Source organism: Onthophagus taurus, chromosome 7 (genome assembly GCF_036711975.1).
Source record: "Onthophagus taurus isolate NC chromosome 7, IU_Otau_3.0, whole genome shotgun sequence".
NCBI lineage: Eukaryota > Metazoa > Arthropoda > Insecta > Coleoptera > Scarabaeidae > Onthophagus > Onthophagus taurus.
In genome coordinates, this window is record NC_091972.1 from 671,186 (window position 1) to 690,442 (window position 19,257).

General features: G+C 34.6%; 1 protein-coding gene across 4 annotated transcripts; it reads left to right on the forward strand.

The window, feature by feature from the left end:
* The first annotated feature begins 140 nt into the window (after positions 1-140).
* LOC111416330 (DAB adaptor protein) lies at positions 141-18,971 on the forward strand. 4 transcript variants are annotated; one of them, XM_023048310.2, is made up of 8 exons: positions 141-497; positions 1,002-1,067; positions 1,359-1,573; positions 1,645-2,142; positions 2,195-2,528; positions 6,854-8,641; positions 8,692-9,720; positions 17,121-18,971. In XM_023048310.2, the coding sequence occupies exons 1-8, from the start codon at positions 476-478 to the stop codon at positions 17,990-17,992; spliced, it is 4,824 nt and encodes a 1,607-aa protein (XP_022904078.2). In that variant the 5' UTR covers positions 141-475; the 3' UTR covers positions 17,993-18,971. The 4 variants fall into 4 exon arrangements, with proteins under 4 accessions (XP_022904078.2, XP_022904079.2, XP_022904081.2 ...); XM_023048311.2 differs by having other exon boundaries at positions 8,731-9,720; XM_023048314.2 differs by having other exon boundaries at positions 142-497; positions 7,040-8,641.
* The last annotated feature ends 286 nt before the right edge of the window (positions 18,972-19,257 follow it).

The window sequence follows — 19,257 nt, forward strand, 5'->3', positions numbered from 1 at the left end:
TTATTTATTAAAATTTTAAGTTAAAAATTTATTATAAATACACTATTTAAATAAAACTTTAATAAATAAAGAAAATTTTATGATGTTGAAATTGATTAATCGAATGTTGCTTAGGAAACTTCAAAGTGCTTAATACATCCACCTGTAGATGGCACTAAATTTATTATTTTGTGATTCTAACCTTGTTTTTAACAATAATTTTCAAAAAGGAACAAATAATTAAATGGTCACCGGTAATCCCGACGTGTAATCATTGATGAGTAACCTTCTAAAATCTATTCAACCGAGCAAACGGTAGTTTTACAACAATAAAATACAAAAATCAAATGTGTCATCCAGAGAACAATAACTGTAAAAAGTGGCATAAAATAAAAATACCACAAAACGGGTGTTGTAGAATGTCCTCTCGAGAACAATAACACCAAAAAAAGGGGACTAAGAAGAATGAAATAATGATAATAAGACAAGATTTATTATGTCTGCCTCCAAAGATAATGGTAAATATAATTTGTTATTCCTTAAATATTTTATTTTAAAATATCGTTTGAAGCTAAATAAATAAACATAAAATCTTTTCCACTTTGTATTTAGTGTATATAGCACAATCCACCAAAAATAAATTCAAATATTTGAAAACATTCAAAAACTTTGATAATCAATAACTACCCCTGAGTTGCTGAGCATGTGCAAATACATCTACTCTTTGCTACAAGTCCTGCTACACCCTATACACTAAGGGTTGATCAATGGATACATTGATCAATATACAAACCACTTGAGTATAGCATTTTTTCTCCTTAAACATGTATTACAATTATACCAAAGCACCTAGGGTTATGTGACTTAATTCTTGGGGGTGTTGTGTTTTCTGGGGTTAATAATTTCACAAGTGCTGGCTATATGTGATTTAATTATGTGATAAGTTGTGATGTTTGTTTTAACAGCAGATGGCAGATTCGGTTGTAGTTTTAGCTTGTAAGTGTTGTTTCGTGATTTTCTAGTGAGATCTACAGGAAAAGGTCTTGGTAAGATGCAAACGTTGCGCAAAAAGAGCAGCCCATTAAAATGTAAGTAACTTGGGCATGAGGATAATTAAAAACATTATTATATTTTTGTTTTTATTGCGTTTTTTTTTTGCATGGGTTTTGCAACAATACAAAGGTTACTGTGAATAAATATAATTTTTTTTGATTGTCAAGATATCACAATGTATATAATCTTAATTACATTATAAATTGTTACACAATATTGTTTATGGTTTTATATTCCTTTTTTTTTTAAGTAATTTTTGTTTAATTTTTATTTAATTTTTTTATTTTAATTTGAATTTTGAAAAAAAAAATAATTAAATTTTTTAGATAAAAATGAAACAACACGCTTCTTGGGAGAAGGGGTAAGTTTCAAGGCAAAACTGATTGGAATTTTAGAAGTTTCCGAAGCAAGAGGGGATCGAATGTGTCAAGAAGCTTTATCAGATTTAAAAACAGCGATAAGAGCAGCAGGTGAACACAAACAAAGAATAACAATTAATATTGCTATTGATGGATTGAGATTACGTGATGAAAAAACTGGGGTAAACTCAACCATTTCATTCATTAGATTTGTGTTTTTTTTCATTTATTCCTTTCGATCATTTCATTATAGGACTCTCTTTATCACCACCCAGTTCATAAAATCTCCTTTATTGCTCAAGATATGACTGATTCAAGGGCATTTGGTTATATATTCGGTTCTCCAGAAACAGGACTTCGTTTTTTTGGGATAAAAACTGATAAAGCGGCCAGTCAAGTGGTTATAGCTATGCGTGATTTGTTTCAAGTTGTTTTCGCGTTGAAAAAGAAGGAGATTGAATTGGCTAAGCAACACCTGGATAAGAATCGTCTTGGTTCTTCCTCTTTATTTTCTGAATCCCCCATTAGTTCAAAAACAACGACGAGCGACACAACAATTAAAACTACCACTTCAGACACTAAATCAACAACTAACACCGAAAGAACTACCCCCGCGGTTGCTGATTTAGTCGATTTGGAATTAGAGTTAAACAGTTTACAACAAGGACTCCATCAAATGGAGAGAATAACCCCATCTGATCCATTTGGATCAAAAGATGACCCATTTGGGGATAGTTTCACACCGTTTCCTGTAAGATTACCATTTGAAAAAATATGAATAGTATTTATTTTAATGGTTTTAGCCTATGTTACCACCACCGCCTTCTTCTGGTAAAGATCGTGCGAATAGGTCTTCCGATTCTAGCAGCTTATTTAGTCCAAAAACGCCGCATACTGCTGGAAGTTTGGATACACTTGCGGAGAGTTCAGTTAAAGAACCCAATCTATCTCACGATTTTAGTTTGAATGATGAACCAAGCAGTGGTGATTGGTTTACACCTCCAGCTGGGAATAGTCTTTTTGAGGAACCACCTTTAGCACCTGAACCTGCCAAATCTGCCAATCAAGATCAACATGAAAAGAAAAAACAGGATATTTTATCTCAATTTGATGTCTTCACTGATTTAGATCCATTAGGTATACAACTTTTTTTTTGTTTATTTCATTGATGTGTTTTCAAATTTCTTACAACTTAATATAAAGTTATTTTGGTTCTATAGCGTTTTTGATTGCATTAACTGCATGTCTATATAATATACATCAGTGTTCGCCTGATTTAAATTTCATAGAAGCAAAAAAATGAAGAATTTTCTTCAAATGAACTTCCTAATTTCTTCTACAGCATCATATAAAGAGGGATCCTTTTTTGCAATTTGTCAAGTGCCTGGGATATTGGCTTTAAGATATTTTAGTAATCTTCTGCAGATCATTTGGGATCAATATTATATATTTTTTGGTATATTAGTATATTATTTGGTATCTTGTGGTATATATTGTATGATTAATTTTCTTTTTTATTTTCTTCCCATGTTTTTGACAGTTTTTCCCAATGACTTACATGTATTTGTACACAATCCACCATACTGTTCCACCTCACATCGTTTAAAACTTTTCACGCTGTCATAAAATTTATGACAATTTTCATTTTTATAATATATCTCCTTATAATATGCATTTGAAAGGATTTAACGCTAAAGTATTCATGTAACTATGTTTTTGATAGTTTTACACTAGTACTATCACTAGAACTAACACAAGATCTAGAACTAGAATCATTTGGGTTTAGCCGTCTTGAGAGACGTTTTGCCAAATCAAAGTTTAATTGACGTAATTCCAAACTATTTCCTGCACCGTAATGTATGATCAAGTTGAATCCAAACTCAATCGTAGTTTCTGACTTTTTTGGATAGTTTGGCATCTTACCAGTGTAATTACAAGTTTTTTCTTGCAATCAATAATTTTGTTAGTGCAATTTCAGACTTGTTCTTGCAAAATGATATCTATCCAGTGTAATTCCAAATATATTCATAAAGTACCAAGTCCTGCTATTACACTTCCACATTTACCTTGCAATTTGAGGTTCATACAATGTAATTACTAATATTTTCTTGCATTTTCAAGTCTAATTGGGGTAATTCCAAACTATTTCTTGCATCGTAGTCCATGACCAAGTTGATTCCAGACTTCCTCATCCAGTTTGGGTTTTACCAATTGTAGATTCTGACTTTTTCTGGAAATTTGGCGTCTTACCAGTGTAATTAAACGTTTTTTTTGCAATCCATAGTTTTATCAGTGCAATTCCAGACTTGTTCTTGCAAAATGATATCTATCCAGTGTGATTCCAAATATATTCATAAAGTACCAAGTCCTGCTATTACACTTCCACATTTACCTTGCAATTTGAGGTTCATACAATGTAATTACTAATATTTTCTTGCATTTTTAAGTCTAATTGGGGTAATTCCAAATTATTTCTTGCATCATAGTCCATGACCAAGTTGATTCCAGACTTCCTCATCCAGTTTGGATTTTGCTAATCGTAGTTTCTGACTTTTTCTGGAAATTTGGGGTCTTACCAGTGTAATTAAACGTTTTTTTTTGCAATCCATAGTTTTATCAGTGCAATTCCAGACTTGTTCTTGCAAAATGATATCTATCCAGTGTAATTCCAAACATATTCATAATGTACCAAGCCCTGCCATTTCATTTCGATATTTACCTTGTAATTTGAGGTTCATACAATGTAATTACTAATGTTTTCTTGCATTTTTAAGTCTAATTGGGGTAATTCCAAATTATTTCTTGCATCATAGTCCATGACCAAGTTGATTCCAGACTTCCTCATCCAGTTTGGGTTTTACCAATTGTAGATTCTGACTTTTTCTGGAAATTTGGCGTCTTACCGGTGTAATTAAACGTTTTTTTTGCAATCCATAGTTTTATCAGTGCAATTCCAGACTTGTTCTTGCTAAATGATATCTATCCAGTGTGATTCCAAATATATTCGTAAAGTACCAAGTCCTGCTATTACACTTCCACATTTACCTTGCAATTTGAGGTTCATACAATGTAATTACTAATATTTTCTTGCATTTTCAAGTCTAATTGGGGTAATTCCAAACTATTTCTTGCATCGTGGTCCATGACCACGTTGATTCCAGACTTCCTCATCCAGTTTGGATTTTGCTAATCGTAGTTTCTGACTTTTTCTGGAAATTTGGGGTCTTACCAGTGTAATTAAACGTTTTTTTTGCAATCCATAGTTTTATCAGTGCAATTCCAGACTTGTTCTTGCTAAATGATATCTATCCAGTGTGATTCCAAATATATTCGTAAAGTACCAAGTCCTGCTATTACACTTCCACATTTACCTTGCAATTTGAGGTTCATACAATGTAATTACTAATATTTTCTTGCATTTTCAAGTCTAATTGGGGTAATTCCAAACTATTTCTTGCATCGTGGTCCATGACCACGTTGATTCCACACTTCCTCATCCAGTTTGGATTTTGCTAATCGTAGTTTCTGACTTTTTCTGGAAATTTGGGGTCTTACCAGTGTAATTAAACGTTTTTTTTGCAATCCATAGTTTTATCAGTGCAATTCCAGACTTGTTCTTGCTAAATGATATCTATCCAGTGTGATTCCAAATATATTCGTAAAGTACCAAGTCCTGCTATTACACTTCCACATTTACCTTGCAATTTGAGGTTCATACAATGTAATTACTAATATTTTCTTGCATTTTCAAGTCTAATTGGGGTAATTCCAAACTATTTCTTGCATCGTGGTCCATGACCACGTTGATTCCAGACTTCCTCATCCAGTTTGGGTTTTGCTAATTGTAGATTCTGACTTTTTCTGGAAATTTGGCGTCTTACCAGTGTAATTAAACGTTTTTTTTTTTTTTGCAAACCATAATTTTGTCAGTGTAATTCCAAACTTGTTGTTGCAAAATGATATCTATCCAGAGTAATTCCAAACATATTCGTAAAATAACAAGTCCTAGCATAGCACTTCCACATTTACCCTGCAGTTGAGGTTCACCCAATATAATTCCTAATATTTCCTACCATTTTCAAGTTTAATTGGGGCAATTCCAAATTATTTCTTGCATCGTAGTGTATGACCAAGTTGATTCCAGACTTCCTCATTCAGTTTGGAATTTGCTAATCGTTTCTGACTTTTTTTTGGATTGTTTGGCATCTTACCACTGTAATTACGAGTTTTTTCTTGCAATCAATAATTTTGTTAGTGCAATTTCAGACTTGTTCTTGCAGTATGATATCTATCCTGTGTAATTCCAAACATATTCATAAAGTACCAAGTACACCCAATGTAATTATTAATATTTTTTTACAATTTCAAGTATAATTGGGGTAATTCCAAGTAATTTCTTGCTCCGTAGTGTATGATTAAGTTGATTCCAGACTTCCTCATGCAGTTTGGATTTTGCTAATCGTAGTTTCTGACTTTTTTGAGTGTAAAAAAATATATTAACAAAAAATGTTATAAAATACAAAAAATTTACACATTAATTGCTGATATAAGGCCGTATTTAATTATATTAGTCGTGCGTCTTTAGAACCCATCTAAACCCGAAGTTTTCTAGGTCTAGTGCTAGTTCTAGTTTTAGACTAGCACTATCATTAGAACTGACAAAAGACCTAGAACTAGAATCATTCGGGTTTAGCCGTCTTGAGAGACGTGCGGCTACATCCGAATCTTTCTAGTTCTCGGTCTAGTGTTAGTTCTAGTATTGCACTAGCATTACCACGTCACCTTTTTCCAAGCAAAACTTTTTCTCTGCATAACGGACAATACGGACCTGATGTCATAAAATTTATGACACTCGCCCGCTCCAAGGATATACACAATTTAGATCACAAGCTCTTTGACTTTATTTACTTCAAGGTCTTTGCAAAAAGTTTAAGCTCTATGTCTTCTCATACATACTTGTCAAATTCGCAGCATATCCGTCAGAAATGATTTTACATTAAAATTATATTTCGCTTTACAAAATAAAATTATTCCATAAATAAGTTTAACACTGCGCAAGTTGATTTTGGAATTTGATTCGTCAATGAAAAACGCTATTAAAAATTGTATAACAATGAAATTTTATATTATATTGTACAGAAATGTTTTTATTATTTATTCCATTATTTTCTTTTTGTATTTTTTTTAGCCTTAACCAAATCCAAATTTTGTAGAAGTTTTCTATCCCATTTTCCCAGTTTTTTATTGTGTTTAGATGGTGATTTTTTGGATACATGGAGCGAACTCGAGTCGTTTGTCTAAAAGTTATAGACAGATGGGTTATGATTTTTTAATACAAACTAGCAATTTCAAATTTGGGTAATAAAAGCAAAAATGTATATGTTGCTAATCTGTATTAATAAATTAAGTAACCTACCCGTCTATGATCTAAGTTTTGGGTTGTGTTTTTGTGTGGCTTACAGGTACAGGTAAACTAAGGCCGTACGTCGACAAAAAGCATTTCTTCCAAGAATTAAAAAATCCGCCGAAGAAAGTGTTAAAGGATTTAGTGCAGGAAGGCCAAACTAAGGACGCTTCGATCGTTTTTCCAGCAAACTTCGATCATGTGGCAAGCAACGATAGTAACAGTTCTAATTTGTTCACTGCAGATCCGTTCGGAGACGACCCCTTCGTGAAAAGTGACCCGTTTGCCGAAGCGGACTTTGCCAAACAGGACCCGTTCGATACGGAACTGTTTAAGGAGACGCCCGAACAGTTTAAATTTCAGAAAACGAAAAGCGTCAATTTTAAAAGTAAACAGAACACCTTTGACGTTAACTTCGATAAGTTAACGCATTTGCACGAGAATCCTTCGTTGGATCTCTCTTCAGAATCCGAGTGCGCCCCAGAACCACCTCCAAGACCTGTAGCAAATCTGACGCAAATTAAACCTCCTCCGCTACCTCCGAAAAAAGCTCCAGAATTTTGCGTTAAACCTCCTCCTCGGCCACCATATAACGAAGACTCACATTATGATTATATGGAAAATTTTGAAACAGCACCAAATAGTTTGAGTAACAGCATAGATTATTCTAAAGATAAAAGTCCACCGTTGCCTGTACCACAACGAAAATCTAAATTTGAAAGTGATTTTACTAATCCGCCAGATAGACCGTTGAAAAAAGGTTTTGTATCTTCGGATGATAACGATGATTATTTAACACCAATTTCTTTACCCCAAGTTTTACTTCCTCCGCCGCAAAAAGCAAAGAAACAAAATTTAACTCAAGTTACCGTTTCATCGTACTTAGAATCAAAACCGAACTTAACCACAACATTATCCGGCGAAAAAAATGTTTTACTCGGTGTCGATATAACATTAAATCAATTAACATCGTGCGGGCTCAACGAGTTAGCAAAACAACTCGAGTTACCCGCTACTCAATTAAGTAATATGACCTTAGCTCAATACACTACCTACTTACAAGAATTCCTAAAGAAAAAGTCGAATGTTGAACCCGAATCAAAACAGGAGGCGACAAATTTTCAAGCAGATTTTGCGAATTTTAACGATTTTAATGTAAAAACATCAGAAACGTACGATCGTTATGCAGTTTTTAGAGAATTACTTCAAGAGGAAATCAAACAAACTAAAATCGATACCGAACCGGAAGAAATTGCAGAAAAACTTTCGATTGAAGTAACCACCCCCACAGAACAAACAACACAAATAAAAGAAATCAACGAAATTACACCCACAGAAGAAATCAAAATCACCAACACCACCGTACCATCAAAACAAACCGAAGCAGTCGTCGATCGTTACGCAGCTTTAAGAGAAATCGTTGACATTGAGATTAAAAACACGTCGATAGAAGAAAACGAAGAGGATGAAAATAAAGATAAAATCGACGAATTAAACGGGGTTAATCGTGTTATGGAAGAAAATGACTTGAACGAACAAAATTCGAAAAATTTGGTTGATACTGAAAACGAAGTAAACATAATGAATACTGAAAAATTCGAGGAGAAAGAAAAATCTAAAGTGATCGAATACCCGAGTCCGATTGAATCGAAAATTGTCGTCACCACACCCGTAAAATCACCTGAAAAATTACCTAAAAGTCCTCTTCCGGAAGTTGTAGAAGAAGTAATTAAAAACGACGCTCGGATTACTTCTGGATCTTTATCGGACGTCGTAAGCGGAAGTTCGCCCGAAATTGACAACACCGGAAGTAATTCTGAAGTGAAGAAAAGTGCGGATGCGACAGGTAATATAAAATTTTAACTTTTACCTATTTTTTTTAATACTTTTTGGAAGGTGAAAGTTGGGCAATTTTTGATCAACCTAACATCCCAGATCCATCAAAACAACATATTCAAAGTGAAGAAGGTGTGTCACCATGGTCAAGTGACTCAAAAGAGTTTGGAAATGGTTCCCCACCCGATTGGAGACCCCGCGTTGATTCCGAAAGTGGAGGTGAACATTGGCATCGTCGTCGACCACCTAGAGGAGCTCAAGATGGGTGGTGGGATACATCAGCTGAACCAGAAGCGCAATACTATCCATCAAATCGGCGATCAACTGATAGTTATGAAGATGAATGTTATGAATGTTACGATCGTCCAAGAAGAAGACGACAACAACCAAATTGGGGAGCTCCTCCACATACCATGCAAGGAACAGGGGGACATTCTTCCAGTTCGCGGGATGTTAGTCCTTGGGAAGAAGAACCAAGCAGACGGCGACAAGATTTGAGAGAATACAGAGAACCAAGACAAGTGTGGTCTTCAAAACACGGCCGTCAACACTCGTTTGATAGACACAGAGATAAACGCCATAATGATAGTTGGGACGAAGAGGACGATTACGAATACGAAGAAGAGCATCGATTTCATTGGCAAGAACGTCATAGTGCGTCAAGAGATGCTGATAGACATCCCAGAGAAGAAACGATTCACGGTTGGTGCCCTGAAGATTGGCCGGAAGATCGAAAACATAGAAGACGTCGCGAAACCGAAAGAGGTGGTGGTGATAGGTGGTGTTGTCCCGATTGGGAACAAAGCGAAGAAAAATCTAGGTATGGTCCTCGATGGGAAGGACCAACTTCATCTCAAAAATGGAGAGATAGAAAACATGACGATCGATATTATAGTCGAGATTCGCAAGAATCACCATGGGAAGATGAATATTCCAATGAACCAGAAGAACCTGCTCATCCTACATCACATTATTTAGCACCTAGTCGGAAAACTACGTGGAAAAGACCTAGTAGTGCATCAGAAATGGATAGGAAGGGAGGAGAATTTAAAGGAAGAAGTCAAGGGGGAGGTTATCATTTAAATACTGGTTAGTATAATAGTATAGTATTATGATTGTAGCGTGCTGTGAAAATTCAAAATTAAGACTGATAGTCAGCCTCAAATTTTGGCAAATTCATTTAATACAAGACTTTTTATATTTGATAATCAAAATAATCTAAATTTTTTAATTGATACTGGCGCCGATATTTCGGTTTTGCCATTTAAACTTTTTCCCAAACACAACCAAGACACCGAATCAAGCCTTTCTGCAGCCAATGGTACTAAAATTAACACTTACGGAGAAAAATTACTCACGGTTTCGCTGAATTTAAGACGAAATTTTCCATTCATCTTCACCATTGCGAACGTTAATTAACCAATCATTGGCGCAGACTTTCTTCATACATTCGGTATCTTGGTTGATGTTAAAAACAAACGATTAATTGATTCAAAAACAGAATTATACTCAATTGGTACCAGTATCAAAACAAATGAACCAACACCAAAACTTTTTTCTTTCCAATCCATATATACAACCCTTTTAAAATCATTCCCAACACTAACCTCTACACCGGATTTTTCTTCACCAGTCAAACATCAAACAACACACAAAATTATAACTAATTCTCATTTACCGTTTTGTCGTCCTCGACGTTTAGATGTACAGGGTGTCCCAATTTCGATGTCCGCATAGGCTATCTCCGAAACTAAAAGAGATAGAAAAAAAGTAGCTTACATGTCATGATCTCGTTTTTTGAGAAAATGTTAATGCCGAAAACTTCGAACAGCTATCGTCTTTTGTTTTCGCCCTATCGGCAAAAACTGAAAATTTTGCGAAAACGACATTCGCAAATATCTCACTTATTATCAAAGATGGAGTATTATAAATACAACATTATATGGGCAACTTTTTATGAAGAATTCAGTGGCGTAGGTAGAATTTTTTTCCCATCTTTTATTTTCGAGATTTTAGACGTAACTTTATTTTTTTAAATGGAAACCATAGTTGGCTTTGACTTAAAATAATTTGTTATTTTCTTCTGATAACAAATATATATAGTTTGTAGGGTATATTTCTTATGGTTATTGAATAATTAACAAAGATTCATTTTGTTCTGTCTAAAACTAATGTATGTATTTAAAAGTTAATGTTGCTATGGTGATAACCATACATACTATGATGGAACATAATGTATCAAATATTTGCCAAAGTTTGTATTTAAAAATTCGATATCAACTCTGGCATTATGTGCTGGCATTATGCACCAGCGTGTTAAGTGTCAAAGTATAACAAAACTGAATAAAACTTTACAATGAATTTCGAAAATTATGAAAAATGTAACATGATAGAATGCTATATGTTATCAGATAACAATGCGACGTTAGCCGCGGAATTTTATTTCATAAGATATCCAGAAAGAAGACAACCGCACGTACGAACCTTCAGCCGGTCAGCAGAAAATTTAATAGATATTTGGTCCTTCCCCAAACCACTACAAAAACATACCAAAATGACCTGCAAGAGAAATTGCAACAAGACGTCTGACCCAAAAGACGCTGCTCCCGAATATGAAAGAAAAATAAGTATAAACCATACAAAGCGGGGCTAACTCATTATCTACGTGCCGGAGATGTCAATCGAAGATTAGAATTTTGTAGATGATATTTAAAAAAATTAAATAATCTGCTGTTTGTTCAAAATGTAATCTGGACCGATGAAGTCTCTGAGTGTTCAAAGAAGATTGGGGTTCAATGTATGGTGTGCCCTTTTAGATAATAGAATTTTGGCATATAGTGTCTACCATAAAAACTTAAACTCAGGGAAATACCTCAATATATTAAGGCAGCACATTGAGCCTTTGGACGACAATTTGCCACTAAATATGTCTCAATTGATACATTTTCAATATGACGAAGCACCAGCACATAATGCCAGAGTTGTTAGTGAATTTTTAAATACTACTACAAACTCAAGGACAGTAGAATCTAACAGGACTGCTACATCCATTATTGTGACAGCGTACCAGCAAACTACGTCACACCATTTTCCACGCCTAGCTGTTGTTATAGTCTATGCGTTTGCTGTGTGTTTTTAGAGGTTATATCCTAGACGTATTCATATTAGTTTTGAAGTTTTATGTTTTTAGACGTATTAATGTCTATCATATAACCTCTAAAAACATAGACAGTTATCAGGCGTGGCAAATAGTGTGACGTAGAGTGCGGGCAACCAACCCGTAGTCGACTACAAAAATACAATGGATGTAGCAGTCCTGTTAGATTCTGCTGTCCTTGCTACAAACTTTGGCAATAATTGGAAACAATGCTTTCCCTCATGGTATGGTTATCACCATAACAACATTAAGTTTTAAATACATACAATAGTTTTAGAAAGAACAAACAAATTGATACATTATATTCCATCAATAGCTTTGTTCGTTGGGACTGCACTACTTGCACTCACTTGCACTAAGCAGTTTAGTGCAGATGTTGTGTGTTCGTTGGGGATAGTGCAGTTTAGTGCAGTTGCACTCATACTGTTCGTTGGGCCATGTGCAGTGCAATTTAGTGCAGCCGGTGCAAGTTAGTGCAGATTTTGTTGTACCTGCTGTCGATTAAGTTCAATAAGTGCAGTTTAATGCAGTGTAACTAAAATGGCGGAATATTTGAAAGCGTGTTTTGTAATAATTAATATTAATATTAAATATTAAGAAATAAAACCTTATAATAATTAATATTTGTTGTATTAGAGAACACAGTATATTCAATCCCAGTAGAGGCAGTACAAAACTACCCCTACTTTTTTGGAATAATTTATAAACTACCCTGTCGATTTTGGCTTCATTAAATACACTTATGGTACATTTAAAAATATTAATGATGTGTTTTTTCTCATTTAGTTTTTTTTCTCAAATTTTTTTTTTTTAATTACTGCTTATCGATTTTTTTATTATTATTATTATATATCAATTTATAATTGATGAATCGCTACTAAAAAAACATTCTGCAATGATTTCATTTTCCACGAGTATTTCGCTGACAATCTCCTGTTCGTCCATTTCAAATATACACTTTTTTTTATAAAAATCTGTTCGTTGCGACCACGGTTTATACACTTTTCTGACCTGCACTAAGTTGACATGACATTGCACTGACTTACACTTCATTACACTATGACGTCGTATGAGTGCCATGTCGTGCAGAGTAGTGCAGTCCCAACGAACAAAGCTATAGTATGTATGGTTATCACCATAGCAACATTAACTTTTAAATACATACATTAGATTTAGATGGAACAAAATGAATTTTTGTTAATTATTCAATAACTATAAGAAATATACCCCACAAACTATATATATTTCTTATCAGAAGAAAATAACAAATTATTTTAAGTCATAGCCAACTATGGTTTCCATTTAAAAAAATAAAGTTACGTCTATAATCTCGAAAATAAAAGATGGGAAAAAAATTCTACCTACGCCACTGAATTCTTCGTAAAAAGTTGCTCCTATAATGTTTTATTTATAATACTCCATCTTTGATAATAAGTGAGATATTCGCGATTGTCGTTTTTGCAAAATTTTCAGTTTTTGCCGATAGAGTGAAAACAAAAGACGATAGCTGTTCGGAGTTTTCGGCGTTAGCATTTTCTCGAAAAACGGGATCATGACATGTAAGCTACTTTTTTTCTATCTCTTTTAGTTTCGGAGATAGCCTATGCGGACATCGAAATTGGGACACCCTGTACATAAACACTCAAAAGCCAAAAGGGAATTTGATCAGATGGTAGCCATGGGAATATGTCGAAACTCTTCTTCTTCAACAGCATCGCCTCTACACATGGTCCCCAAAAAGGATTCCAATGATTGGAGACCATGTGGAGATTATCGACAATTAAATAACGTTACTATTCCGGACCGATATCCCCTTCCACATATTCAGGATTTCAACTTACATTTGAATGGATGCAAAATTTTTTCAAAAGTGGATTTAGTAAGGGCATATCATCAAATTCCGGTGGAAGAAGAAGACATTCCCAAGACAGCTATCACTACTCCTTTTGGTCTTTTCGAGTTTACTCATATGCCCTTTGGCTTCCGTAATGCTGCTCATACCTTTCAGAGATTCATAAATGAAGTTCTTTCGGGTCTCAACTTCTTATTCGTTTATTTAGATGACATTCTCATTGCAAGTCATAACGAAGAAAAACATTATTTACATCTCGAGAAGTTATTTGAACGGTTAAGTACATTCAATATCAACATCCAATCATCTAAATGTGTTTTTGGAGTTACTTCCATTGATTTTCTTAGCCATCATATCACTAGCGATGGTATTCAACCTTCTAAGTCTAGGATTGATGCTATTTCAAAATTTCCCAAACCAAAAACATTGAAGGAACTACAAAGATTTTTGGGCATGATTAATTTTTATCATAGATTTTTACCGAACATTTCTAATATTTTATCACCCCTTCATAATCTTTCATCATCGCTTTATTCAATTAAACAAAAATTAATAACATCTTGGTCAGATGAACATGAAATTTCCTTCGCAACAGCTTCTAACAAAATCTACCGTTCTGGCTCATCCATCTCCTCACGCTTCGCTGTTACTTACCACAGACGCTTCTAATACAGGTATAGGAGCAGTTCTGGGCCAAATTATTGATGAAACACCGCAACCATTAGCATTTTATTCACATAAACTTTCTCCAAGTCAAGTTAAATATTCAACTTTCGACAGAGAGCTATTGGCAATATATTCTGCCATAAATTTTTTTAATCATTTCCTACATGGAAACAATTTTACAGTTTTCACCGATCACAAACCTATAACTACGGCAATATTTTCATCAACAGAAAAAATACCACGACAAACCAGGTACCTAAATTACATAACACAATATACATCCGATGTGAGATACATTAAGGGAAATTCCAATATTGTTGCAGACGCTTTGTCCAGGACAAATAATAATAATTAAGTTTATTGCTACAAAATCAGCATTTATTCCACAAACAATAAAATTTTAACAATACTACGATTACATATATCACATTACAATACAATACATTTTATTTCCTATCCCACCCCTCCCCATCTCCTCCCCGCATCTCCCTACGCTGCCTTGTCGCCACCACCTCCCTCATCCATTCTCTTCCCTCTGCCCTCTCCCCCAGCACCTGCTTCCAGCCGATCACCTCCTCTCTTAGCTCGTCACACTCCCTCAGTAGGTGCTCCAACGACTCCCACTCCCCCCCACATAGCCTACAACCCCTCTCATCATCTCTCATCCAATACCTATTCGCTCTCTCCTCATTGCCGCATCTGAATCTTGCCACCATCCTCTTCCCCTCCTCATCCCCCTCCACCGACAGGTACTTCGGCAATCCCTCCGTTATTATTTCCTCGTACTTAGGGTTGTACCTGCTCTCCCTTATCTGCCCCCTTCTTTCTTGCCTCTGTACATCTCTATCCCTGCTCTCCAGATCTTTCCACATCTCAATCCCTTCCCTCCTTCTATCATCTACCGCTTTCACTGAGTACCCCACCCTTCTGAAATATTCCTCCCTTCCTCGTTGCCCGTAACCCCCTTTCCCTGCCTTAATCTCTTTCCAGCACTCCCCCAAAATTTTACATTGAGACCTCCCTTCAACCCTCTCCTCAAAATGTACCGCCCTTTTACCCGCCTCCACTCTTAACTTATCAACCTTCACCTCTTCTCTGACTATGTACTCCGGCGTCTCTTTTGCCAACCCCAAAACCCATCTCCAATACCTAGCCTGTACGCCTTCCAACAGCCCTTGCTCTTTCCACCCCCAAAGCTCCGCCCCGTACATCATAACACTTCTAATCAAGCACTCGAATATCATCTTCCTTTTTCCTATATCCCTTCCAAATAATCTCTCTCGCCACCCCCAGACCTGCCCCATCACCTTATTCGCCTTCTTGGCCATTGCCCTCACATGCGCGCCTTCCTTGTTGTCCTCTTTAAATCTGTACCCCAAATATGTGTACTCCCTCACCTCCTCTATCTCCTTCCCTTCCCACCTCCAATCTTCGCTCTTCCTTCTACCCCCTTTACAGAACTTCATAACCTTCGTCTTTCCTACATTCACCTCCAGAGCCTTCCCCCTAAAGTAACTCTCCAAACTCCGCATCCAGGACAAATATTGAATCCCTAAATTCTCAGTACCCCGACACACTTACATTTTACAAAGCTCAACTCACAGATATCGAATTGTCGAACCTCCTACATAAACAATTTTCTCGCACTCACACTACAACACCCTATCAGTTATTGCTACAACCCACAACGCTACCTGATATCAAATTATGGTGTGAAATATCAACGGAATCTCCGCGAATCTACATTCCGCAGCAATTTAGAGAAATAGTTATACAAAAATTTCATGGTTTATCTCACCCTGGCATTCGAGCAACCATTCATTTAATAAAAACAAAATTCTTTTGGCCTCATATGTCGAAACAAATTCGTATTTGGACAAAATCATGTTTACAATGCCAGAAAGTTAAGATACAAAGGCATACAAAATCGCCAATTCTCAAAATCAAAGTTCCAAAAGTTCGATTTGAACACATTCACATTGATTTGGTTGGCCCACTTGTTCCATCTCTTGGATGTACTTATCTGCTCACAGTCATTGAGCGTTTCACACGGTGGCCAGAGGCTTTTCCTCTAAAAGATATCTCTGCAGCCTCTATTGCAGATACTCTTTTCAGGCATTACTTCAGCTGAATTCAGCTCATCCGCTGAATTAGTTTATGGTCAGCAACTCAGATTACCAGGAGAATTTTTCTTACCTACCGAACCATCAATTGAAACTGAACCATTATTATCACATTTAAAATCATCTTTTGCTGACATTAAACCAGTTCAGTCAACCATACATTCCAGCCAAAAACCTTTTGTTCACAAAGAATTATTCAGGTCAAACTTACTGGAATTAAACCTACGTTGTCTCCTAGGTACGAAGGTCCCTTCAGAGTGTTGAAGAGATTTTCAAAATTTTTCGTTGTATTGAAAGACAGTAAAGAAATAAATGTAAGCCTCGATTTGCTGAAACCGGCTTTCTTTCTGAACGAAAACGTTTCTCCTGAAGTCAACAATTTAATAATTAATAAAACTAAAAAAGTACATTTTAAATTTTAATTCAAATTTTTGACTAAATGTTATCCCTCTTTCTGTTCTTTCTTTATAGGAGGGGAAGTGGATGTAGCGTGCTGTGGCAGCAGCTCCATTTAAAAACATAAAATTGTATTTCATTTGTTATTATTTTTATATTTGCACACAATTGTTTTTGAAGCAAAACATAACAGACGCAAAATAAAAAGTCTGCCAAAAAGTTAATTTTATTATTATGTTGGCTAATACCTCATAGCCACAATGATTAATTAAATTATTTTTTTATTACTTTAAAGGTGGTAGCGATGGTGAACGTGATCGTCGTTATAAACCAAGTAGACGTTCGAAAAGTAGAGAATCTCCATTTTCCGATATCTCTCATAATCGTCATAAAGGTGATTCCGGGCCGCCGTTGAGATCACGTGCAAAACATCATCATGAAAAACCTCACTTCGAACGGGATTTCCCCCAAGAATTAAAAAAGCAAAGTGAAATTCCTAACTTGAGCAATAAGAAAACATCGACGTTGGGTCGAAAGAAAAAAGATACAAGTCCAAAAACGGAAGAAGTGAATACGTTCCCCCGAAAATCAACGCAAAGATGTCAATCGCTTTTTGAAAACGATTTTGTTCCGACGGAAACCGATAGTCCCGAATCGGTAGGTTTATCGAAGAGATTTACGTTTGAGAATGATTTTGAAACATCGGAAGCTGATTCACCAATCATTAAATCAACGAGACATGAAGTTGAAAAAGAGAAAAATGTGAAGTTGTGTTTTCAAAAACCTGGTTATCAGAGAAATAAGCAAAGATCGTTGTTTGAAGATGATTTTTCTCCAACAGAAAGAGTCGAAAGTGTTAATGAAAGTTCTGGAATTTCGAGTATTAAGGAAGAAGGTGTTCAGGATGAGCAGGGAGTTTCAACGTTTTCTGTTTCTAACGTGAAAGGAAATGGGATTAGAAAGAAAATATTGTCTAAAGGACGATTATCAAGTAATTCTCATGATGGTTTAAAGAAATCGGAGTCTGTAAATATCTTTGCTAGAGAAAACGATCCGTTTGATGATGAATTTTTTTCGGGGGGAAATAGCGTAAATAGTGAAAAGATTTCACCAAGAACGACTGAATTGAAATGGACGCAACAGTTCGACGACTTCAAAAGAAAATAATTAGTAACTAATAAATAATAGGTGATTTGTTGTACCCATTTTATAATTAATATAAATTATAATAACTAATATTCATTAGGAAAAGAATGTAATTTTAATGAAAATAAGAAATATGACGAAAGTTAGAGTCTGAAATATTTTTTTTAAGTTATCTTTTTGAATCTATTAAAAATGATTTGAAATGTTGATTACTATTACCACTAATTTATAGAATCACGCGGCTTTGCTTTGTGCAAACCACATTAATAATAACGTATACTTACTCATATTTCGTTACATGTTACATCAACATATCCATTTGCACATAATCTCAACTCTGTACTTAAAAAAATGCTAATTGAATAACAAATTACGGGTCTATATGATCTGCCGGATTATTTTGTATAGATTAAAAAATCAGGTAAAGTAAATAATGTTGCTAAATTATATTTTTTGTGTTCAAAGAAAACTTATTTAATTAAGAATTATATAATTTATTACTTTATACTACATTTCAATTGTACACGAAAAATGTTACGAGTTAAACTTTTTTGTTTATTTAAAAGACTGCATGTAAATACATGTTAACACGAATTAATGTTATAATGTGATTCTGATCTGTGTATTACGGAAATAAAAGAAAAACACAAAAAAAAAGAAACTTAAAATAAACAACACCTAACAACAAAATATTGGTCCAAAAAGAATAAAAGTTTTTACTTGTTGTAAGTAAGCACGTTGTAAATGGAATCGATCCATTAATCCTGTAGGTAGCAATGACAAGGAATGTTTGTAAAAATACTCATTTTGTTAATGAACAAATAAAATTACTAAGATTATATTCCATTTTTTAAATAATATAAGTTGCAATACTCAACGGTTTTAATTTGATAACATTGATTATATCCGTGATTTTAATTATGTCTATAATTAAAAAATTTAAATGCTTTATTAATTAAGTCTATTATAGTTAAATATATTATAAGAACTTTTTTGTTAATTTGCTGTATCGATTTTTTTCTACCTCTTTTTACACAAAAATATATTTATTTATGCCTTAAAAAATTCTTAACATTTTTGTATTTTTTTTTAAATAAAAAGTAAGTATTAAAAATTAAATATTCAAAGCTTAAGTAACGTAAAAAATTTTTGGTAAATTACTGATATTACCTTCCTTACACGTAAAAAGAGTAAATTAACAGAAACTACAGACTGCTACACTTTCAGGCTTCATTTTAATTGTGCCTGTAATACCAATAGCAATAATTGGGTTCAATCTTTTTATG